The sequence below is a fragment of the Saccoglossus kowalevskii genome, chromosome 11, assembly GCF_978046115.1.
Source record: "Saccoglossus kowalevskii chromosome 11, keSacKowa6.1, whole genome shotgun sequence".
Taxonomy (NCBI): domain Eukaryota; kingdom Metazoa; phylum Hemichordata; class Enteropneusta; family Harrimaniidae; genus Saccoglossus; species Saccoglossus kowalevskii.
Genome location: NC_140651.1, coordinates 6,875,115 through 6,900,450, shown reverse-complemented (window position 1 = coordinate 6,900,450; position 25,336 = coordinate 6,875,115). Strand labels below are relative to the sequence as shown.

Here is a 25,336-nt window from a genome sequence, read left to right as displayed (position 1 = left end):
GCAATCTGGCTTAAAGTTTTCAAGAAGAATTTGAAAATGTAATAGTTGATGGAAGATTGTTAAGGCAGCTAATACTCTTTATGGACTGGATACGGCTTTTCGACCCAAGGTTTGTGTGGTGGAAGCGCCTGAGTGAGGGCGCGAAAGCTGTTTGACCGAGGGCAGCAAAAAACATATCCAGTCCATAAAAGTTTTATCATATACCTTATGTAATTACAATTTTACCATGGCATGACCTCAACGCAACTTAATTTAGAATGGTGAGTTTTGTTTTGAATGATGAAAGGGCGCAATTCCCATAGCTTTACAAGGTCGGGCAATATGAGGTATATGATAAATCAGTAATATTATTACTAGTAGCTACAATGTATGCTCTATCATCTTTGATTACAGCAGAGACGCATATAGCACCAAAGGAATAATTACTCTGTGTCTTGAGTCATGTCATGATCCTGGTTTGTTTCTATAATCTATGTAAATAGAATGATGGCAAAAAAGGTCTCCATGAATTGCATCTCGTCTTCTTACTACATCCTATAAATTGTCAAATTATCACCTTCCAGACTCTAAAGTTATCAGAACCTTGCGTAATTGTGAGTTTATTAAACGATTGGTTTATGTGTCTTGTAAACCACAAGGTGAAGCAATGAAAAACTTCACAGAGTAAGTAATTACAGACATCTATTTTGTAGACAGAGAACCTCAAATTGGTCCTCAAGATACTGTCACACGCTTCTCCACATTAATACACTTGTTGGAAGATTAGATTCAATGCCACAGCAGTGGTTTAGTCATTATTCATATTTTAGATTAAGCACAATATTGGATTTGTGACTTGTGTCACAAATAAGTGACATTGATCACGTTTTAAAAAACGGCCATTTTAATTATCTTCCATTAACATGGGAAAATGATTGTATATACGCTGATACAAGAATTTTACTGTATACCGTAGAGAAAAACTTACTTGAGCCCAAACTGTGACAAGTAAAATGTATCTCAGTGATGTATCTCAGTGACAGCTAATCTATACTTTAGACCAACTGTATAAAATAAATCAAATACATAAGGTGTATCGTTTAGGACAGACAGCTATAGAAATATCAAAACACATGCCAGTAACAGAAACACATCAGACAATTTCGTCAGTCTGTTTTTAACATCAATATGTATATTCATCGTGTGCATGTTGTATTTTTCAGTCTGTGCTGTCCACCAATAAAGAAGCTATATGGTCGACCTTTCACCCCAATCAAGGCTGTTCCCGTTGATATGTTTCCCCATACAAATCACTGTGAATTGGTTATTTTGTTTGAGAGGTAGTGGCAGATTGGAAATCAACTTGGCAATGCATCATGGGATATAAACATTGTGGCGCAAGCTGTATATAGGGAATACAATAATCTCCATTAAAATTTGAATCTGATTTCTGAACGCATGTCACATGTAAGTTTGAGGAAAGTGAGCAGAGGTGATTCCAGCAATAACCATTACTTGTAGTAGAATACTAGTACACACCAGTATTTTCAAAAACATGTTTATTTAAAATAATTCACAGTGCGTTAACTAATACAAATTTTAATATATACACATCAAGAAATGTACATTATGCAAAGACACTGTTAACAAGTGTATAGTAGATAGTGTCAGTTACAGTGTCAGAAAAATGAGAAAAATAAAGGCTACACCAATTTTTCATTGAGTTTATAACTGTATTATATAAATCAATTGTCTATAAATTATATTTCAAATATCCTTGTGGTGTATGAATTAAGACAAATAAACACAGCAGTAAATGAGTCATGTATAATCTTGATTTAGTTTCTATATTCTTATGAGTGACAGAATCATGTATGGCAATGTTGAACACTAGTCATTACAAAAAAGTGTATATACCAGTGATGAGGAACCATTCACAATGTGAACCCAAACCATGGGTGTTACTTGGTTGAGAATGTAAGCTTTCTGGAGACAATTAAGAATAGGGTAATAGTATTTTTATTTTCAAACAGCTTTCATTGGAATAGTGTTCAATGGAGACAACGCCGCCATGTAAATGGGCTACTGTGAGACAACTGTTTGGTACAACATTTCTTTAGTCACAGGCCATTCATCTGGTGCCGATGCCTTGGCATCTTCTTCTTCTGCTGTGATTTTCTTTTGTACATGTAAAGGTTTAGATGTGCCAGATATGCTCAAAAGCTTCAACTCTAGTGGCCCAAGCTTTAAAAATTCCTGTAAATGTAAAGGAAAAATTAAATGACATGGAAAATTTCACTGAATAAAGGGAAATCAAATTTGCATTTGCATTTTTGGACAGATATCCAAAACACACTTGTATGTAATGATTGGTTGATCAGGCATCATATGTACTACAACATGTATATACAAACTAAGCATGTTACATTCATCATATTTACATAGCAGTCATCAACCAATAGTTAAGCATGTTACATTCATCATATTTACATAGTTATCAACCAATAGTTAAGCATTTTACATTCATCATATTTACAAGACATGCATCAACCAATAGCTAAACATGTTACATTCATCATGTTTACATAGCAGTCATCAACCAATAGCTAAGCATGTTACATTCATCAAATTTACATAGTTATCAACCAATAGTTAAGCATGTTACATTCATCATATTTACAAGACATGCATCAACCAATAGCTAAACATGTTACATTCATCATATTTACATAGCAGTCATCAATCATTAGCTAAGCATGTTACATTCATAATATTTACATAGCAGTCATCAACCAATAGCTAAGCATGTTACATTCATCATATTTACATAGTTATCAACCAATAGCTAAGCGTGTTACATTCATCATATTTACAAGACATGCATCAACCAATAGCTAAACATGTTACATTCATCATGTTTACATAGTAGTCATCAATCATTAGCTAAGCATGTGACATTCATCATATTTACATAGCAGTCATCAACCAATAGTTAAGCATGTTACATTCATCATATTTACATAGCAGTAATCAACCAATAGTTAAGCATGTTACATTCATCATATTTACATAGCAGTCATCAACCAATAGCTAAGCATGTTACATTCATCATATTTACATAGTTATCAACCAATAGCTAAGCATGTTACATTCATCATATTTACATAGTTATCAACCAATAGCTAAGCATGTTACATTCATCATATTTACAAGACATACATCAACCAATAGCTAAGCCTGTTACATTCATCATATTAACAGAGCAGTCATCAACCAATAACTAAGCATGTTACATTTATCATATTTACAGAGTTATCAACCAATAGCTAAGCATGTTACATTCATCATATTAACATAGCAGTCATCAACCAATAACTAAGCATGTTACATTCATCATATTTACATAGCAGTCATCAACCAATAACTAAGCATGTTACATTCATCATATTTACATAGCAGTCATCAACCAATAACTAAGCATGTTACATTCATCATATTTACAAGACATGCATCAACCAATAGCTAAGCATGTTACATTCATCACCCAATAGATAATCATTTTACATTCATCATACTTACATCATAGTCATCATCTTCTAAACTAAAATAATTATCTAAATATGCATCTGCTTGTTCTCTCTCATTTGCACTGAGATCATCATCATCATTAGAACCAAGATCCTCTTTAATGAAGTCTTCTAACCCATCTTCATCTTCCTCTTCAAGAGTACTTATAGAGAAGACCTTGCGTTCAACAGCTAACTGCGTTGCACTTTTAGGACGGCTTTTTTTCTCACCTGAATCTTCTGTAATAAAGGCAGCAAGACTGTCAGAACATGTCAGCAATCGCCAACCATGAGCTCATGTTGCATAAAGCAGATCAGTAAAATTGTATAAATGGCCAAGTTTGGCTCACCCAAGAGATCACAAGTGCATCTGCCCTAACTAGAAGAACTTGTTGATTGACAAGACGAGAGTGATGTCAGTGTTATTCTCACCTGTCATCAGAAGGATTAGAAGTGCTCCTGTCAACAACAATATCAGACAGACTGTTGTTGGGCCAGCATGTTCTAAAATTTGATTTAAACACTACTGGTAGGGATTATTTATTCTTTTATCTCAGCTTGCCTATACCGGTACTAGCAATGTGTACAAACAATGACATTATGTATGTGTCTATAAGAGTAACAATACAATACTGGAAACAAAGTAACTTACCTGATCTGTAGGTAGATGGCGCTTCAATAGCTAACATTGCTGCATCTTTTTTGAAATCAATTTGAGATAAATCCATTTCCAAAATACCAGTCTCTTCTATATTCTCATTGTCTTCAAATTGTGTCAGATAAAAATTCCTGTCAACAAGTTGGGAAAGTTGAATATGTTAAATCTATCTAGTAGACACAGGACTGACCAGAACCATAGCATCACAATGATAAACATCTACATGTTTTGCAATGTCAATGTCAAGCAAGCATACTTGACACTGTCAGGAAAACCACACACATACACCTTGACCCAAAGTCAATTGTAAATATGACGTATCACTACATGTAAAATGATAACCCTTACTAGTGAACAAAAAAACAACCAATAGTATTGCAATATAGCTCACTGTTTTACAAACAAAATAGCAATATTGATATTTCAAATGTAACATCTGAAAGCTGATATCAATATTGCTACTCTGTTAGCAAAACAGTGCAAAACTGCTAGTTAGGGTGCTTGTTTATGCATAGTATATATATTATAATGAATAATCTTACCTAGATATTTTAAGATCTTCTATCCGACAATCAAACAACTCACTCATAATTTCTAAATTTTCTTTTTCAAGTCGTTCAACAAGTTCCTTGAGATTGATGGTTTCTTCCCTATGAATTACAGCCTATGAAATAAAAACACAACATTTATGATGGCAAAATGCAGTTCCCAACGGATACATTTCAAATTTCATTTCAAATCCAGCAATAACTAACCTCTTTTTTCAGCCAGTCATTATCCATCACTTCCTGTGCACTCCATTTATCAAGAGTCTTCATTGCTTTCTGAATAATAAATAAAAGAACTTGATGATCTCTTGTATTAAAATCTAAACCTTTCCATGGCTCTTCACATCACTGATTGGTTAGTATCATGAATGACATCATAAATGTTTTGCATAAACACATCTGTTTGGCTCTTTCCATTAATGACATCATAACTGTTTTGCATAACCAGAGCTGATTGGTTATTTCCATGAATGACATCATAGCTGTTTTGCAAAACCACAGCTGATTGCTGGAAATGTGTTTTCTGGATATAGTATAGAACAAGACAGTCTCAGTTTAAGCACAATATGTTCAGATCATCATCAGAATTCTGCAAAATGACACTATGCTGACCCTAGATTACTTTACACTCCACTTTCCACTATAGTGTTACCTACCTCTGATGCTATTTCCTTCTGTGAATTTAATTTTTCATCTGTTGTTGACTTGATTTCATCTTTAGCTTTATCCAGCGTTTTCTCTAAATGAGCTATGAAAATATATATTTGACATACATAGACATATTTGTTATTGCTATATTTTTACTATCTTTAGTTAACAATGTCACTAGATGCTACTAGTCTTTTGTATTTGCACTTTTAGAAGAACATCTCCAATAGAAACATATATAAACCAAATTATTGCTCTTATTGTATACTAGATCATTACTGCTTTAGTTTGACCACGTAACTGCATATGCTACTGATAAAACAAATACGGTATACAGGGTTTTTTCTAGTAAAAATTAACAAGAGGGAGCACACACAGGCGACGAGCGGAGCGAGAGTAGTGAGCAAACAAACAACATAGCGGGTCGACCTGGAAACGCCATATCGGAAGGTTTCTGCACCGTTTTAACGGTGTATTTGTAATTTTAGTGTATTTGGTGTCCAGACACATTTCAGTAGTGTTGCTGGGAAGTTTTGAGGAGAAAAATATATTTAATTTTTGAGAAAGATTTCATGTTGTACGGCAGCACAGAAGTGCGCAGCTCAAGAAATATATTTATAACTTGAAAGTTCAATAGGCAATTCAGTAAGAGGGCGCCAGCCGAGAGTATCAGGGCGCTGCACCCCTGTTCCCCGGTTTAGAAAAAACCCTGGTATAGTTTATAACAAGTTAATACAATGACTGCCATATCATGCACATATTATACATTTATTTTTACTAACATTTATATACTGCTATAGATGCAGCATACATGCCACATAGGACAAGCAAGTGTCAGATGGGGATGTCACAAATTGTACAACATTCTACATTGTGTATACATGAAAATTTGCATTTTTGCTAACAAGTAATAAAAAGCTAAGGATAATAACACAAGCAGCCTGTCGGTTGAGATCTCGTTAGCAATGAACATTTCAATTAAAGAACTGAAGATATCATTAGAAAAGGAACAATATGTATAGTATCAAAGCAATCGGACTGTTTTCAACAAGAATTCAAAAATATCACTTTTTACCAAAAAAGACAAAAATAATCATTTAAAATTAGAGAATTGAAGATATCATCATCGAATGAACAAATCTGAGAGAGGTCTACCTGTAGTACCTATATATATAATAGCAAAGCAATCAGACTTGCGTTTTTTTAAAAAGAAGTCAAAGATATAACTTTTTACCAAAAATGACAAAAATATTAACCAAAATTAGTGAATTGAAGATATCATCACAAAATGAACAAATCTGAGAGAGCTCCACATGTAGTACCTATATATGTACTGTAAAATCTGTATTAGAAGCTGAGGCTTCTATTAAAATGGTACAATGCAACAAAGGGGATGCAGCTTCTATTAGAGCATCTACACATATGAGAAATGGTGAAGTTTTCGTTCTCAGTTATTCAAAAAGAATGGGTGCGACTTATATTAGAGATGCGGCTTCTCATACAGATTTTACGATAATATCAAAGCAATTGAAAGCATTCAGGCTTGTAGTTTTCAAGAAGAGGTCGAAAAAGTAAAACATTGACACGGACGACGACGGACAATCACTCATATGATAAGCTCCGCTGGACAAAGTCGACAGCAGAGCTAAAAATAAAGGGTGTGAATCTTAATTTAATTTTGCAATAATTAGGACAAACAACATGGATTGTATCATACCATCTAGATATTTTGCACAAGAACTCCTGTTTCTTATCAAAATCATTATGTGTTGACAACATGAATCAAGTTCTTACCTTTCATTTCATCAAAGCTGTTTTGCATGTCAACCAATTCCTGTTCTAATATCTTGATTACTTTAGCATGTCTGTGCTGGCCGGTATTTTTATAATCTTCCCAAATAACCACTTCTTTGCTTGTGTCTTCTACTTTTATTTCTGCGACAACAATGTCTTCTTTTAAGGCTGGGAAAAAAGATAATTTAAAAATTGTCTGTGTGTCTGCAGACAAATCTTCTTTCACCAAAATTAGCTAGTTCAATTCAAATCTAATTTGTAAATCAATGGTTCATTGAATATAAAAGGGATGGATGATATATATTAGTGAAAGTTGGTATGTAATGGTAGCACTAGGGGTTGTCTATAAGACGTGGAAGTTTATGTAGAAAAAACATGATCGTTGTATTGTATGTCAGAATGTAACATTTCATTAAAGAAGTTTGGAATATACTATTTAGAAATTCCTAATAATGCAGTTTGAATAGACTCACCAACTAGTTTATATTCCTCCTAATAATGCAGTTTGAATAGACCACCTGTTATTCACCAACTAGTTTATATTCCTCGTAATAATGCAGTTTGAATAGACTCACCAACTAGTTTTTGTTCCTCCTCCCTAGCAATTCTCCATTTTTCTTTCATAGTCATTTCTACTTGTTCTTTACCAACCACGGTGGCTTGTTCTAATTCTTTCTCTCTTTCCTTGGCTTGTTTTAGCAATGTTTTAATATGATACATCTGTTCTTCCTTCAGTCTTTCATTCTAAGATAATTGTCAATGAGTAGTGAGTGAGTATAATAAGTAGTGACAGTGTGTAGTGTGTGAGTGGTGATTGAGTGTGCGTAATAATGGTGACTGATTAAGTGAGTAGTGAATGTGTGCATGAGTGGAGTGAGTTGTGACAGAGTGAATAGTGTGTGAGTTGGGGTGGGTGAGTGAGTGAGTGAGCAAGTAGAGGGGGAGTAGTGAAGGAGTGAGTAGAGTGGTGAGTGGGTAATGAGCGAGTAGTTATTGAGCAGAAATATAGTTAGTAGCGAGTGAACTGTAATTGAGTGAGTACCGGTAACTAGTGAGTGTAATGGAATATCATTGTGTATTTGCATATCTTGTAATATGTAATATAACATATTTTGTGAAAAAATTCAAGTGTATATAAAGTATAGCTATATACAGCTACCCCTAGTGACACCACAGCAGCTCTGCAGGATAACACTCTTCTCATACTCACTCTTTCTTTATGTCTTTGATTTTTTTCTTCAAGCTGTTTAATTTCAAACATAAATTCTTCAACAGCTTTTTCTTTGATACTGATTCTGTTAGTGCAGGTGAAAATACATATTATTAGTATATTATTTTTCAGATTGCCATATAGCATTTTCTCTGGTCATTTTGTATATTTGTGAGGGTGAGCACTGACACTGTTCTCTTTTAAGTTAGATTTTCTTTTGTTCGTTTGTAATTCATTTACAATCGGTATAAGTTTTGCCATGAACTATTATTAGATGATAAATAGTAGAATAAATCAATTGAATGTCATATCTGCAAATCAAAACTAGCGTATTATTCAAGTTGTGTGAGACTGCCCAAATATATAACACAACTTGCCAACATTGCCATTTTCTGGCCGTCATTGAGACAGGCTGACAAAAAATTGTACGCCAAATTGTGAAGAATGATGTACATAAAAAAATTTTATGACTTTTTTTCCCAAAAACTAATGTTTTTTTTTTCACATTTACACAGATAGACTTATACATGTACTGTGCTACGTATGTATGCTTTAATTGGGAGACAATACAGTCATTCATATGAACATACAACTTACTGATATCCTAACATAGCTTCTTTGAATGTCATCTGATCTGATGCTGTCTTCTTCTTACCACTCTTCTTCTTGCCTCCTTTCTTACCTCCTCCTCCCCCACTTTTTTTCTTTCCTTTCTTTCCCATTTTGTGTGTGATTGGGACTACATTGAAAAAAACCCACAGAGTTAGGCAGAAATGGAAACATAGTCGGACAAAATAGGAATACAGAAAGAGTTAGGGAACGAGGAATAGAAAAGAAAAAGAAATTTATTTATTTATTTATTTATTAACACACAACATCCCCCGGAGGGGATGAAAAGGGTTACAAATCAGATATTAGTAAAAGAAAAATAACCACATAAAAAGTAAGGGAACAAAAAGGCATAAAAAAAAAAAAAGATAATTTGAATACAAGGAATGTATTACTGGCTTAGTTTATGTAGGTGCTGCTGTCTTGTATTAAAACAGTTTTTTAAATATTGCGCTAAAGGAATAGACATTTTCTCGTCACTTAGTAATGATATGAATTTATTTTCATTACTAAATTTGTCAAAATTTGGTATACGTTTATTAGCTACAATGTAAAGTTTTGATCTTATTTTTTAGCATCTAAAAGCATTTAGCATTTTTTCTTTTGATCTTATCTTTTAGCATCTAAAACAAGTCAGGAACAGATCAAATGCTTCTTAAATAATAGTTATGCTATGGATAAAAATGGAATAAATGAGGCAGTGAATGATTTTAACAAATTAATTGACAATTCCGCTAGTCAGGTTTTCAAAAGAAAAAGAAACATTAATAAAAGGAAAACTGAACTAAAATATAGGAGGAAATGGTATGATAGAGAATGTGTAATTCTTAAAAAGGACCTCTCCAACACAGCACGCTTACTCAGTAAGTACCCATTTGATGCTAAAGTTAGAGAAATATTTTATGCCAAGAAAAAAAAATATAAGAAATTAGTTAAGAAAAAGAGATTACAAGAACAAAATTCATTAGTTACAAAATTGGCAAACTTAAAAAATGCAAATTCTCAACAGTTTTGGAAATTGATCAACCAACTTAGGGATTGAAACAAAAATAGGTCAAACCCAATTTCACCAGAAGAATGGATCAAATATTATAAACAATTAAATAACGACAATTTAAACACAAATTTACCAAATGACTTGACATCTACAATTAAATCAACAGAAAATATAGAACACATAAATAATTCATGCATACTAAACAAAGAAATAACAGATAAGGAAATAAAAATAGCAATTAGTAAACTTAAACCCAGAAAGGCAGCAGGATATGATGGGTATTGCCCTGAATTATTGAAAGACAGCTCAGATTATTTAATTAAACCTCTGAAAAAATTATTTAATAATATATTACATTCTGCTATTTACCCAGATATATGGAATATCAGTATAATTTCTCATATTTATAAAAAAGGAGACAGATCTGAACCAGATAATTACAGGGGAGTCGCAGTTTCAAGTTGTATAGGCAAAACATTTTGCACAATAATAAATATTAGGCTATGCCAATTCATAGAAAGCAAGAATATCATAAACAACAATCAGGCAGGATTCAGAAAAGGGTACCGGACAACTGATCACATTTTTGTCTTAAAAACAATAGTTCATAAATATCTGAAACAAAACAAAAAAATTTATACTTGCTTCATCGATTTTAAAAAAGCGTTTGACAAAGTGTGGAGAGAAGGATTATTCTATAAACTGCTAAATAATGGTATTACTGGAAATATCTACAAATTAATTCAAAATATGTACCAGAATACAAAGGCATGCATTCGTTTCGGTGATAAGATATCTCCGATATTTGAAACTATCACAGGTGTAAGACAGGGATGTGTTATGAGTCCAATGCTTTTCAATCTATACGTCAATGACTTAAATAGTCCAATACAAAACAATGACAAAGATCAAGTTCAACTTAATAACATCAAAATTAGCTCACTGTTTTATGCAGATGATCTAGTTTTAATATCAGAAACAAATAAAGGTCTACAGAGATCAATCAATAATTTGGAGAAATATTGCCAAAATTGGAAACTCCAAGTGAATATGTCAAAAAGTAAAATTGTAATATTTAAAAGAGGATACTTGAGAAATACTGAAAAATTTACATATCAAGGTCAAAATATTAGTTGTGTATTTTCATACAACTAACTACCTTGGGGTATCATTACAGTCGAATGGTAAATTCAGCGACACAAGAAATAATTTGGCAGACAAAGCCACAAGAGCTTTATATGCAATGATGACTTCTGTGCCAAAAGAAACTGACTGCAAAACAATGTTACACCTATTCAAAACATGTATAAGACCAATACTATTATATGGATCAGATGTATGGGGCTTCGAAATTCAAGAAAATAATAAATGGGACATTACACCAATCGAGAAAACCCATCTGAAATTTAGTAAAAGAATGCTTGGATTGAATAAATTTTCATCAAATCTAGCTTGTAGAGCAGAAATAGGTGAACTACCATTACTAGTAGACATCAAAATAAATCTTATAAAGTATTTGGCACGGATCAAAGAACTTCCAGAATGTAATTTAACAAAACAGGCATACCATGAACAGATAAACTGCAAACTCCCATGGATTATGTCAATTTACAAAGAGTTAAATAAGGAAGATAACACATTAGATATAAAGAATATCAATGACAAATTGAATGCAACAAAACAAAATATAAAGAGAATAGGAAACAATATTAAACAAAAATATATTGAATTCTGGAAGGAGACAATTATGGATAAACCTAAGTTGAAACACATATACTCAATTCAAAACAAACTACAACTTTGAAAGTTACTTAATTATACTGAATCTAAAACATAGAATTTCTGTCTCTAGATTCCGAACAAGTAATCACAGCCTAGCAATAGAAAAGGGTAGACATACCCAACCTAAAATTTCTTTGGAAAACAGGATTTGTAAACAATGTACTTTAGCAGACATAGAAGATGAAATGCATCTCCTCATCAAATGCCCAAAATATCACACACTGCGAATGGATATATTCTCAAATATACAGTTTCCTGATGAAACAAAAACTGACCAACAGAAATTTACATACTTAATGAAAAATTCTAACACAAATGTAATCAAACTTGTTGGAGAATTTATACACAGCTCGTTCTTAATGAGAAACGAGAAAGATACTTAACAAAAACACTAAAATCTATCATTTATTATTTGCTATAGTTATTTTGTTATTTTGTTTTTTAATATCTTACTTTTGTTGCTATAAACTGATGGAAACACTGTATTTCTAAGGATGCAATAAATTATCTTTATTATTATTATTATTATTTCGTTGTAATGAGGACAATTTGTGACAAAATGTTGTTCATCTTCAACATGGTCATTGTCACACATATTGCAGACTCTGTCTTTAAAATCCAATCCTGTATGCCGGCCTGTTTCAATTTTCAGACAGTGGTTGCCAAGTCTAAATTTTGTTAAGGATTTGCGAAGTTCACTGTTTTTCATAATTGTTAAGTAGTTTTCTTGTTCTATTTTGGTTTTAAAAAGTTTGTAGGTTTTTAGTTTATTTTTAGAATTTGATTTTTTCCTATTGTCATTATTTATTTCATTTTTCCACTCAGTTGTAAACTCTTCTTTTAATTTCTCATCAATTGTTTTTAATTTTGATAATGAGATAATATTTGTTTCATTTAAAAGATAAGAATGGTTAATATTTTTTAATATCAGATCAAGTTTTTTAAACCATTTACTTTTAATAATTTTATTGACATAGTATGCTTCTTGAAGTAGAGTATTTGTGGAATTTGCAATACGATTGGCATATTTTATCATTTGTTTCTTAATAAAAGAGTCAAGAGGTAATTTTCCCAATTCACTATATATTGCCATGATTGGTGTATTTTTTGAGATACCAAGAATGTACCGATAGTATGTAAGCTGAACATCCTCTACAATTGATTTTGTAGAGCTTTCTTCTCCCCAAATGTCACTCCCATACACAATAACTGGTCTGATAAGTTTATCAAATAGTGACAGTAGTATGGACATGTCCAGATTACCAGATCCAATTTTGGTCTTTAATGAGAATAAGGCTTTTATTCCTTTTCTTTTTAAGTTTTTCATTGCATCTTTAAATTTACCATTTACCAAATAGAATGATTTGGGTTAATGACATTCGATTGAAGATGTACCGTACATCACTCATTTGGTCTTTCAATCACATCTACATGCATAATTTAGCATCAAAATATTCATTGCGCACTTGGATAAGGAGAGAAAGACAATGATGGAATACTAAAAAACTGTCAATAAAATATTCCATGTTTTCTAATTGTTAAAAATGCCCTGCCATCTCTCTACAACATTTAAGTGTAAGCCCTGACCGAAAAATCACTTATGAAAAAAATCATTGATTATTTAACCACAATGTATTACATGTATTACTATGTTTGAATAGAATCTGCCCAGGCATGCAAGGGATGTCTATAACACATCATATGATGAGTTTTATTTCATATTAAGCTAAACTTTCATAGTTTCCAGTGAGTAACCACAGTATACCACAGTTTCAGAATAAAATGAGTTAACATCCATGATCATTTTTAGTTAATTCGGACGGACGGTGATAGACAATCATTATGAACCTTTCCGCTCTGTCATCTACAATGACAGCGGAGCTAAAAACAACCAGGTTCTGGCGTTGAATAAATGACAATGTTTATCTGAATTTGCATTTACCAAAACTTAAAAAAAAAAAACACCAACAAATGAAGAAATGAAATAAAATTAAAAAAACATAGTGTAATTCCTATAGTTTTTGGCTAAGGACTTGTGGAACAGATTTTCAGCAATTTTCATGAAATGTTTTGTTTCTTAGACTGCCCATTAATTCAGTGGCTCTAGCCTGGTTCCTTTACATAATGTGGACTCAACAATGAAATTGTCGTCACCGAAGATATTTTCTAGTTATTGAAAACTTCTTCTGCCTAGTGTAACATGATGGTCTTTTGGTGGAAGTGTTATTACAGCTTAGAGAAAACAGTTTATGTAGTGGTTTCTCGGTGGAAATGTGTCCAGTGATCTGATTCCAATCCAAATCCGATACCGAAAACCTACGTACGAAAACAGTCGATTTGATACCGGGGAACAAGGTTGCTCAACTCACCGTTGCCGTTGAAATTAAACAAACTAGTATAGCGTAAATACAATGTGCACCATAACTAATTCCTGGGCAAAAATGACGAAGTTTAAATACTCACCAATAAAATTATAACGGATCAACACGACGAAGCAATCGTATCTAAGCCGCCATTTTGTGTTGTTGTTATGGCTCAAAATGTCAGATTGCTCGTAGATGGCAGTATTGATATCGGGGTCAATGACCGGCAACTCGACTCGAGGCATGCAGGTTAGTGAAATGATTTGTGATTTGAAATGCAATGAAAAGTTCATTGCGCTGCTTTTTACATACATTATTTTTCTTATAGAGAATACTTCTCCTAAAGACAATGTGCATATCATGTCTTAGTATGTATTTGCTCAAAGTTTCTGGGTTATGCATAAATTAATGTACTAGTAGTTTACTCATAGCGTGAATGTATTAACAGTGAATTGGAGCACACCTAAAAAAATCGACTCCACCTCGCACGGTTAGGTTAGAAGATGGAATCAAGAACGCAAACGTAGACATCAGATAGTCATGTGACTGGCTAAGCAGCTGTTAATGTTTGAGAGATCTCTTGGAATATAGATTTTGACAATTTCAATGCATTGTGGGATAGGTTTATCTATTTATTTTATTTATTTATTAACACACAACATCCCCAGGAGGGGATGAAAAGGGTTACAAATCAGATATTAGTAAAAGAAAAATAACTACATAAAAATTAAGGGAACAAAAAAGCATTAAAAAAACAAAGATAAAAATTGAAGATTGAATGAGCAGGGGTGCCTTGAGATTTGAGTGATTACACATAAGAATAGTACCTAATGGTGTAGAATCAGAGAAAGAGAAAAAAAAATGCTGAAATAACACAAACTGCTACCAAAAAAAACAAGCAGTCAAAAACGATAAATAATTCTATACATTTTTTTAGTTCAAGCCTTGATAATGAAAGAAAGCTTATTTTAATCAATTGTGCTACTTGAACATAATGAATTGGTTTGCTCAAATTGTTGGATTCCAATTTTGACTAATGTAAACAGTTCTTTGTGGTTGGTTTTATATTGATCACATTCAATTAGAAAATAAAATTCATCCTCAATGTGATCTTGGTTTCACATGATGTTACACATTCTATTAATGATATTTTTGGAATTGCAATATAGTCTGTAGAACAATAAACATTGCAACGAAATTGAATCAATGAAACCAAATAATCAGATAGCTAAACAAAATTACCACATAATTTAACAGTATTATTAAAAAATTAAAAGAGTGAGGAATTCTGAAATTAAGCAAAAGTCAATAAAAACTCTAGCGAATATTGGGAATTACTCATCGTCCGAATCGCACAGTTTCGCTAAACCTGACCATTAATAACCGGCCCACGAACCCATGCGCGATCATGTTACAAAGGTTTTACAAAATTGTTTCAATAAGTTGATTTCTATATTCCAAGATTTTAATTTTTACCAAGTAATGTGTCGTTTCTATCATGAGTTCTGATTGGATAATGCAAGTGAATCTTATAATTGTTTGAGGGCGTGCGACATACAGTAAATCGTGGTGAAATATGCCAAGGGTTAATGTTGAGACTTTGGCCGAATAAATTGTCCTTGGCTGGCGAAGATGGGAATTACTAATGCCGACTATGTACAATCTCTTCACAACAATGATGCCACAGACCTTACAATAACAAGATAACATCATGTTTTCTGTAACCTTGCCAGTGTTGGTATAAACTCTTGTAATAACTATTGATATGGACAATGAAACTATTCTGAATCACATAATTACTTACTGGTTTTTCTACAACGAAACAATGCTTTTGGAGATTTAAATTCTAAAATGTAGTTATTCTTGTCATGTGCTCATTAAAATTTGTTCCAAATAAATGTACTTTGCAAAAAATATTCAATATTTGCTAGTTAATTGTTCGAGTCGGTAATTATTCAACAAATCAAATTGTTTAATGTTCGACAGTAATCCTCATATCAAATATATGTATTTTCCAAAACAAGTAGTGAGTACACGCATTGTATTTTCATGCAGTTGCACGTATGATAAAGTGGTCATTCTCAGGTTATAATGGCGATCACTTTAATCATTGGCCGTAAATTATGAAATGAACATAAACACAAATGAAACTTGAATAAATGACAATAATTATGTGTAATACAATGAACATGATAGCAATAAGAAAATAAACAAATAACAATATACAGACTAGTTTATTTTAATTCAAATGCATGACATATATGATGTGCAAACTTCTGATAACAACAGTGTTTTTGAAGTTAATAATTGGTTGATTATGAACAAGTTCACATATAATTCTTTAGGTAGATAGTGTTTTCTCAGACAGTCCCATGCCAGACGTTTGTGTAAGAAATAGTTCTCACCACCAATGTTTCTGTTGCATAAATTACATTGAATTTTTGTCGCCCATGCTTTTAACGGCTATTTAAAATGCTTGTGAAAAGTTTAATAAAAATGCTAATGAGTAATGTTCTGTAATTCTTAAGTTTTGTGGGGGTTGTTTTTCATATATATGGGTACAATTTACCAAGCACCCAGCCACTGGGGAATATGGTACATGAAAGTATATATGCATTAACACATATCTTGCTGAAATGAATGAGAAAATCAACACCAGCAGGCCATGTGTTACTTTATCAAGAAACCAAAATCTTCAACTTGTTGTTTTATTATTTATTGTCTTTACCCCATAAAATCCTGTCATGCATTGCTGAGGCGCATTATGATCAGAAAAATGGCGAAATGGAGAAATGGCAAAATAGAGAAATAAAATAACAGAACTATGTACACTGGGATCTCTGATCCAATAATCTATCTTCAGCACACATTCCTGGTACAGACCATTGGTCAGTCAAGGATTGATCAGACAAGCACAGTGCACAAGTACGAGTAGCAGTCCGCCATCTTGCTAATATTATTGATATGGGAAAATTATGGGATATGGGATTACATTGGAATACTACTACTACATGTACTCTTTAATTATCTCAATTGTATTATTTCTCAATTTCGCCATTTCTCTGATCATAATTAGTCTATTGCTGATAGCGCAACTGCACTCAATAAACAACTATTGACTGTAAATGCCTGACGATGGAGATCGTAAACTTACAAATTTGGAATCCATTTAGAATTACTCTATCATGAATAAAACTATAAAAACACTGATTTAAAGTTTTCAGTATTATTAATACCTGGTGGTCAAAAAAAAATGGGTGAAATTTAGTTTACATGTATGTCTATGGAACAATATTCTAGTAATGTCTTCATCAGCTCAGATCTTGACTGAATTACAGAGGAATTCCTTGAGAGATGCAAGCAATGAATGATGAACAGCTTTTGTATTGTCCTCATTGTGATGAAGAGATGTTATGTACTCATTGGAGTAATCACTTAACAACAGCTAAACATGCTAGGAATACTGAACATGTTATGGATGAGTGGTGTCACATATGTCAAATATTTGTCAAGAAATGGAACTGGAGTAAACATATTAAAACAACCAAACATATGAAACAAGAAACACCAGGAAAGAATTGGGGTAAAGTACAGCTTTGTAAATTGTAGTGTAATGGGTATACTAGAGCAGGGATCTTACCAAGCTGGTCAACCTCCCATCATACTAAAATATAACAACCACCACAAAAATATTGCTGACCAGTGTTCTATTGTTATTTTTTGAGAAGAAGTTGAACACTAGACCTAGTCGTCACATAATGTGGAAGTGCCATATAAACAATTACATCAGTCGATTTAGTGATATTAGCACATCTTTGTTTGTTGCCAAATGGTATCTGATGATACCCAAGTCACTCCCACTCATAGCCAAAGTATAGTTTATAGTTTTATAACTTATTTTTAACTATTTTCTATTTTTCTTGTTTTATTTAATGACATCATTTCCATTTTGTAATTTGTCCGAATTCATTAGAAAGGATTGCTTGAATATATGTCAGGAGACAAATTTATGGACTGTTTTATTAAATAAAACAATAAATTAATTTAATATTTTTCCTTATTGTAAAATACCTTCTTTCATACATTAAAAAAATGAAATTTAAATTTAATCCAAGGAATGTACTTGTGTTACCAATCTCAGTATTATTCATTATTATTTATACAGCAACCCCATCGGGCTGGATTTCTGCTAGAGACATACTTGAGTATACAGCAAGTATATGTCAATAGCTTTGCATACATATTTGCGCCAAAGTCTCTCAAAATACAAATCAAACATTACCATTTTAAATATCATTGATGTTCATTGATGGCATTTGCTGTTTTATTTTGTGAATTATTCACAAACTGTAGTTTGATTGCTCAGCTACCCGATTGGAGTGTCAATTCTTAACTATTCTTTTTTTACAGATGACAGAAGGGTGAATGCAGAAGACAGTCACCCCCCTGTGAGTGATTTAAATATGAATATTGATGCACAATCCAAAATGAATGCAAAGACTGCATGTCAGCCAATTAGCAGTCATTTAGTGGCAACAAACAGCAACATTACACAAGTTGACAGAAGCACAACAACAACAAATGTTCATCATGTTACTAGAAGTGTCAGTAAAGCAAATGTCAAAGTACAAAGTTTCAGCAGAAATGCAACTGCAGAAAATAACAAACTTAAGTATGTTGAAAGCAGTGCAAGTCGAAGAAAGACATTTACCAATAACAAGCAGCTCACTCAAATAATGGTAATGGACAACTCAGAGAGTATTAGGAATATCCAACAGCAAAGAATAGTTGAACAAGGCAGACGACGGAAAAGTTCAGTGGTTCATAATAAAGAAAAGTTGAACAAGGCAGGACAACCAAAAGTTAAACAGGGCAAGCCAAAGAAAAGTTCAATGATGGCAGCCAATGAAAAGTTTAATATGTCAGGGGAAAGAAAAGTTCAACAAGCCAGGCATAAGAAAAGTTCATTGGCACACGCCAAAAAAAAGTTCAATGATGCAGACCCAAAAAAAGGTAAACAAGGCAAGACAAAGAAAAGTTATACAGGACAGATCAAAGAAAAGTTATACAGAACAGATCAAAGAAAAGTTATACAGGACAGATCAAAGAAAAGTTCAACAAAGCAGGCCAAATAAATATTCGACGAGAAAGGCCCCAACAAATCAGAGAAAACCTGCAGTTCCGTAATCAATCCAAATCTATGGAAACTAATAAAAGTCAAATGTTTAAGGCAAAAATTGATAACAGCAGTGGAAATGCTCCATGTCTAAGCTTTAATACTCTTCTCAATAAAGCTTATTTAGTAGGAGAAGAACAAATGGAACAAAGTGAATTTAACTATGTACATATTCATCATGAATTTAGTAAATTGGAGGACATACAAGAGAAGAATTGGGCAACACAAGAAGCTGTAATGCCTAGTGGGAAACATGTTGTGAGTTGTAAGTTAAACAATGATTCAGAGTTTGTAGAGATAGTTCCACCAGGAAATGATGAAATATTACCATCTAGCAATAGCTTCAATTATGTACATATTCATCATGAATCATCAGAAAGAAATGGATTTACCACTAACAAAATTAATGAGGAAAGCCAAAGAAGGAAATATGCTACTTTTTCAATGCTACAGCCCCAACTGGTAATTACTGATGAGCCTGAAACCAAGTCACTATTTGGTGGAAAGGAATATAATGGTGATTTGAATCAAAGGTTAACAGAAGAAGTTGAAGGTTATCCATCCATGAGCTCTGGATTCTATTGTGATGATTCTCTCAAATATAATGCTGATGCTTTGGAGGAACATGTGAATACAGGGTGTTTTGATGGGATAAATATAAATAATATAAGAAAACAAAATTGTTACAAGTATATTGCGAGTGAATCTTGCAATAAACACTCCCAATCTAACTGTATAAATACTGGACTTTCAGTGGAAATAGTGTCACATGATTGTTATTATATTCCTGCATATAAGAACTATGCATTTAAGAAACTGATGGGAAAAGATGGATGTGAAATGTTTGAATTCATATGATGGTATGAATGATGATGAAATGATGGTAGTTGAGCTAGGATTCTGATAGTTTTATGATATAGAATTTTAGCTGTTTTAAGCTATGCATTTAGACTTGCAGGACTTCTTTTGTTCGACTATGTTTTATTAAACATATATTTTCAGCTTTGATTGTTTATAATAAAGTGTCTGTTTTAAGCTAACCTATGTATTTAGACTTACTTCTTTGCAGGGCTTTTATAGTTCCGCTGTGTGTTATTAAATTTCTGTTTCAGCATATTATGTTAATACAATGTCTGCTTTAAGCTACCTATGTATTAAGAGTTGCTCACTTGCAGAGCATTTATATTTTCACTATATTTTATTAAATATATATTTTCAGACATGATTATGTATAATACAGTGCCTGTTTTAAAGGGCGGTAGTCGTCGTGCCATGCATGCACGAGATATATGGGTTTCATATAAACAAAGATGGTGACTTTGACTGATCAATGCAGATCAACGAATATAAACTGAGACGCTACCAAGCACTAATTAGGTATTTTTTAGGTGCTTGGAAGGTATTGAAGGACTCACTGGTGGTAATTAGTGGAAGTTGTGTCCAGGTCAAACCTCATACTTGTGATTTCCATTAGATGACTTTAACCACAAACCAATGTTTTTCAACACAAATGTCGCACATGCGCAGTACGACGCCTGCCGCCTTTTAAGCTATCTATGTATTTAGACTTACTCCCTTGTACGGCTTCAATAGTTCCACTATGTTTATTAAATCTACGTTTTCAATACAGTTATTATGTACAATACAGTGTCTGTTTTAAGCTACCTATGTATTTAGACTTACTCTCTTGCAGGGCTTCTAAAGTTTCACTGTGTTTTATTAAAAATATGCTGTGCTTTTTATTTTCATCACCAATAAAAATCCCACTTTTGCCGCCAATGTGTAACCAAACTACAAGGCAATTGCCCCATATAGACAAGAATTAACCATCATTTTCTTGTCAGTGATTTTGAAAATGGCTAAAATGTCGCGAAACGTTAGAAATCTCTTCACCTAGAATCTCTTCCTTATGTGTGGGTTCTTTATCCCCACTATTTGTAATAATGTATGTAACATTATTGGGCGCACTGTGGCACACCAGTGTGTAAAAATGTATCAATATCAATAATTGTCCAATATATGTTGGAGTCACAACATGGAATCACATAGAATCACATCGCAGATCATTACTGATTTAATCAAATCAATGTCTACTTATCCACAATAATTTGTAGTGACATCATGAAACATTTACAGAAAACAATTGTGTGCACCAATAACGTGCAAATTTCAATTGATCACTGTCACAACTTAACATATTCTCGCATACAAATTCACAGACTACCTTCAATACGGTGCTTTTTCAGCGAAATGTTGTTTCACTGGGGCCTTTTGGCTTCGTTTTTGTTCTCAAAGTTGCAGACGCGGAAATATATTGTGACTGAGAATAGACCTTGACACAATCTTGCAAATGTTGAACCAATATTGTAACATAAATTTAGCATGTCTTCATGAACATGTGACACTTGTTACAGGTCTGTGATTGAAACCCCTGCTTCTAACGTGAAGATAGAATCAAGCAGAGACCTCGGAACAATCGTATTCTCTTGGCATTCACATGGGTTTCTCCCTGCCATTTTTCATTTATATATCACCTTTGGATCGTAAAACCACAAAAATCCCAAGGTAATAGACAGACTCGATTGAACAATTCCTTCAGACAATGAGAATATATATATTCAGTAGAGAACATAATGTAGACACTCCGCGCTGCTTACACCATTATAGGCAACTGTTTAAAAGTACACATCAGCATGTTCTTTAAACACATTAATTCTTGTGTTTGTACATAAAAGTTTTAAAAAATGTAATGAAATGATATGATTGGAGTTGTGTCAAAATGTACACATTATATCCCTCGTATACTTAACTTGTTGAGATTCTGTTCCTGCTCAGATAATCTTCACCCAAATTATCGCTTCCATTTATGTTGACAATCTGGTAAAAAAAACTACTACATAAATGATGACCACTACATGATGCGACTCACTTAAATGTTGGTGATCAATCCTGATCCAGAATATTACCAGATAAGTAGGGCTGAGATTAATCATAAGAAGGCAAGGTATTCCTTTTCAATTGTAGCATAGTGCGTCATGCCGTGTTACCGTTAAGTTAACATAAGCTTCTGTCAAAATTTGGAAGGTGAAGTATTGCGTATTGCTCAGTATGTTAATAAGCTCTTAAAATGCATGTTGGTGCTGGGTTTTCTAGATCACTTTCATGGGATTAACATGTTTGTAATCCATATAGAGAGACAGTAGTTTCTGCTAAGTTGGGAAGAAATTTGCAAGCTCACGTTTGAAACAAATGGTATGTTTCTCCCGCCATAAATTGGAGATGAGACCCCTGGCGATTTAACCAATAGGTTGCACAGAAAAAACTCACAATCGCCTATGGCACTTCCCTGTAAGCAAATGACAATGGAGCTATGTAATTATGCTACTCCTTGGGTCTCTCGCTATACATATACTTCAGCATGGACGTTAGGAGTCGTTAAGGCATTCATATAAACCGTTACATTTTGGTATGGTGTGGTGGCGAGATGTTGTACGGATGTCCTCCCATTGTTGAAGTCAGTGGGTATGCGCCGCTGTTTGACCCCCATTTTCACGGCCGAGCCGATCTTTTTTGGGATCAGTTAATAACTGTCTGAGGAGCATTACTCCCACCCTAAATCCAGGTGAATACACCTCCAGTACTGATAACATAACTCCCCACCATCACATAGCCCACAAACAGATTGCTTTGATCGCCATGTTCTTGAACTGGAATCCTGACATGACTAAATGTTCACCAGTGAATTGGCCACCACCAGAACGGGTCGCATAATCCACAACTATAAGTATACAAGTAACCTGTAGAATACTGTGTGGGTAATATTTTTTATATTGATTTTTGTTGCATTTGCAGCAAATAGTTACCAAACAATGAGAAATCTATAGGATTGAATATACCCCACAGCCTGCTTCACATGCATTGTTCATAGTTCATATGGTGCTTACACCAGGATTTAATTACAGCACCTAGGCGGTATGTGGTTACATTTTAATGTTCGAGTAATCGCAAGAAATTGACATGACAATAGAAATTCATTAAAGACTGCCACTCCCATGCAATTAACAGCGAGTGAAATTCCTGGGATTGAAACATATATTTTGAAGTCACTGATGTAGGCAACGAATAACTGCAAGTTGACATAAAGACTAGGTAGTTTATTTAATCAGTGGTAAACTAGAGGCTGAAATTATAATTAATTTGTTTATTTCAATTTCTCCTGACGTCAAATAGAATACACTGGTGAAACACGGTAGTAACTGTGGGTGAAAGGATGTTTTGGGGTGTAGTTTACATTGTATATGGAGTGGTAGGGTCGGGTGTAATGTGTTCATTTCCAACTATTATGAAGTCACGTAGAATTTCACTTAATTTATTTTTGCTGACATGTTTTCAAGCATTACATGTGAATCTAATTTTCACTGCGCTGTGTCTCAATATAGTATGAGGGAAATGGCATATTCACTGGAATTTATTTCAGGGGAAAAATGTTTTCAGTGATAATGAAGTATTATGACAGACACCCTCCCCGTGGCTTTCATTGCGTATGGAAGTTATTTTCACGAGTGATGCGGTGTATCCTGCTGCCGTACTTTCACGAGCGAAGCCACGGGGAGGGTGTGGGGTTCTGTTATTATACACATGTCCCATATTTGATTATTTCATATTAAAAAAAGAACGTGCAACAAACCGGGATAGAAATTTAGATCGGGGAACCCAATTGCCCATTAATATGCTCCAAGACAGTGCTGCGACCTAGCAACGCTTGTCAGTGTAGAACGCGTGTCGCTGTACGTGTGAAAATAAAATAATCAGACGTCTAATTTAAGTCATTGTCCGAATAAATAACTCGTGAATGTTTAAGCGCGGTGGTCGTAGCACAGCGCGTGTTCGAATTTCATGTAAATAAACAATGTATTTTACACGCGTTGTATACGTCGCTGTGAGTCCCATATCGAACAGGACGCGACACGACGACTGTCGCCCTTTAGTTGGGACCACGACAGAACCAGAACTTAAACTGGGCGACTACGATACACGGTTGATGTTGAAGTTAAAAGTTCCTCCACAGATCTGTGCATTGGCAAACATGCCGTGCAACTGCGGTACTCCACTGACGGAATGACTTTCGTTGAAATCGGTCGTCGCTGACTCGTGAGCTGCACACTACAACCTCGTTTGTGATGTTGCTTGCTTGTCGTGGATAGACTGAGTCTTGGTTACCGGTTAAATTTTGCTAATTTGGCGTTGGTAATCTTTATTTGGAACTGAGTAACGCCGCAACGTCGCCAGCAGAAACCTCATGGTATATCGATGTTGATGGTTGCGGCTCCATATTAATCGGAGATTTTACTGCGGGTCCAGGCAGCGGGTGGATCTTCCGAGAGCCCTTCAAGATTTATAAAACTCAGATTCCAGGTGGTCAACAAACATTAAGTTCTCCCAATCCTAGTATTCTATGTGATGTACATCTAACATGCCAAAAATGCTGGTGAACGATTTGAACCTGACAAAAATACTTGAAATAGATACCAGGAAGGGAAGGGGGGTAAAAGAAAAGTTATATAACATTTTATTATTCAATAATTTATTAAAATACACAAGTTTGTCCAACTCCCTGTGATACAACATCTCAGACATAGCTCATTGTACTCGGCTGGAGTGTGGGCAAAAAGTTACTATTTGAATTTTTGATATCTTTTTTCATTAATGAGAAAGTTGACCCCGAAGTTAGAGTAACTGTTCAGCAGGAATGGCTTTTTAACTCTTCTGTGATTTTTTTTTGGCTTGGCTGATTTTGTCACGGTTCATACTTGACAGGCAGGTCGTACCATCACTAATTGGAAAAACAATCCTGACCCACCGCTACCATGGCAACAGCCAAAGTCTTGTAATAGCAGTGCCCAAATGATCATGCCTTTTATTTTGGCTACGTTGCGCACTGGTAAGAGATCACCGGCGCCGACATTGTTACCACTGTCAACGGAATCCCAACGCAGCTTTGAACTT

General features: G+C 33.8%; 1 protein-coding gene across 1 annotated transcript; it reads right to left on the bottom strand.

Annotated features, from left to right (window-relative positions):
* Nucleotides 1–1,521: 1,521 nt before the first annotated feature.
* On the bottom strand, nt 1,522–14,360 carry LOC144349662 (coiled-coil domain-containing protein 83-like). The gene is made up of 11 exons (XM_085505690.1): nt 14,255–14,360; nt 9,001–9,142; nt 8,404–8,488; nt 7,769–7,937; nt 7,194–7,361; nt 5,408–5,499; nt 4,959–5,027; nt 4,746–4,867; nt 4,198–4,334; nt 3,559–3,785; nt 1,522–2,235 (listed from the first exon to the last, which is right to left on the bottom strand). Exons 2-11 carry the CDS (start codon nt 9,123–9,125, stop codon nt 2,062–2,064), a joined length of 1,368 nt encoding a protein of 455 aa, XP_085361816.1. The 5' UTR covers nt 9,126–9,142; nt 14,255–14,360; the 3' UTR covers nt 1,522–2,061.
* Nucleotides 14,361–25,336: the final 10,976 nt, after the last annotated feature.

Bases quoted from the DNA above. Each gene is read 5' to 3' on its own strand.
- LOC144349662 (XM_085505690.1), bottom strand. From the start codon at position 9,125: ATGGGAAAGAAAGGAAAGAAAAAAAGTGGGGGAGGAGGAGGTAAGAAA. The intron at 5,028-5,407 runs GTAGGTAACACT...TTTATTATTCAG, and splicing joins AGAAGGAAATAGCATCAGAG to AAAGCAATGAAGACTCTTGA. The intron at 2,236-3,558 runs GTAAGTATGATG...TTACATTTACAG, and splicing joins TAGAAGATGATGACTATGAT to GAATTTTTAAAGCTTGGGCC.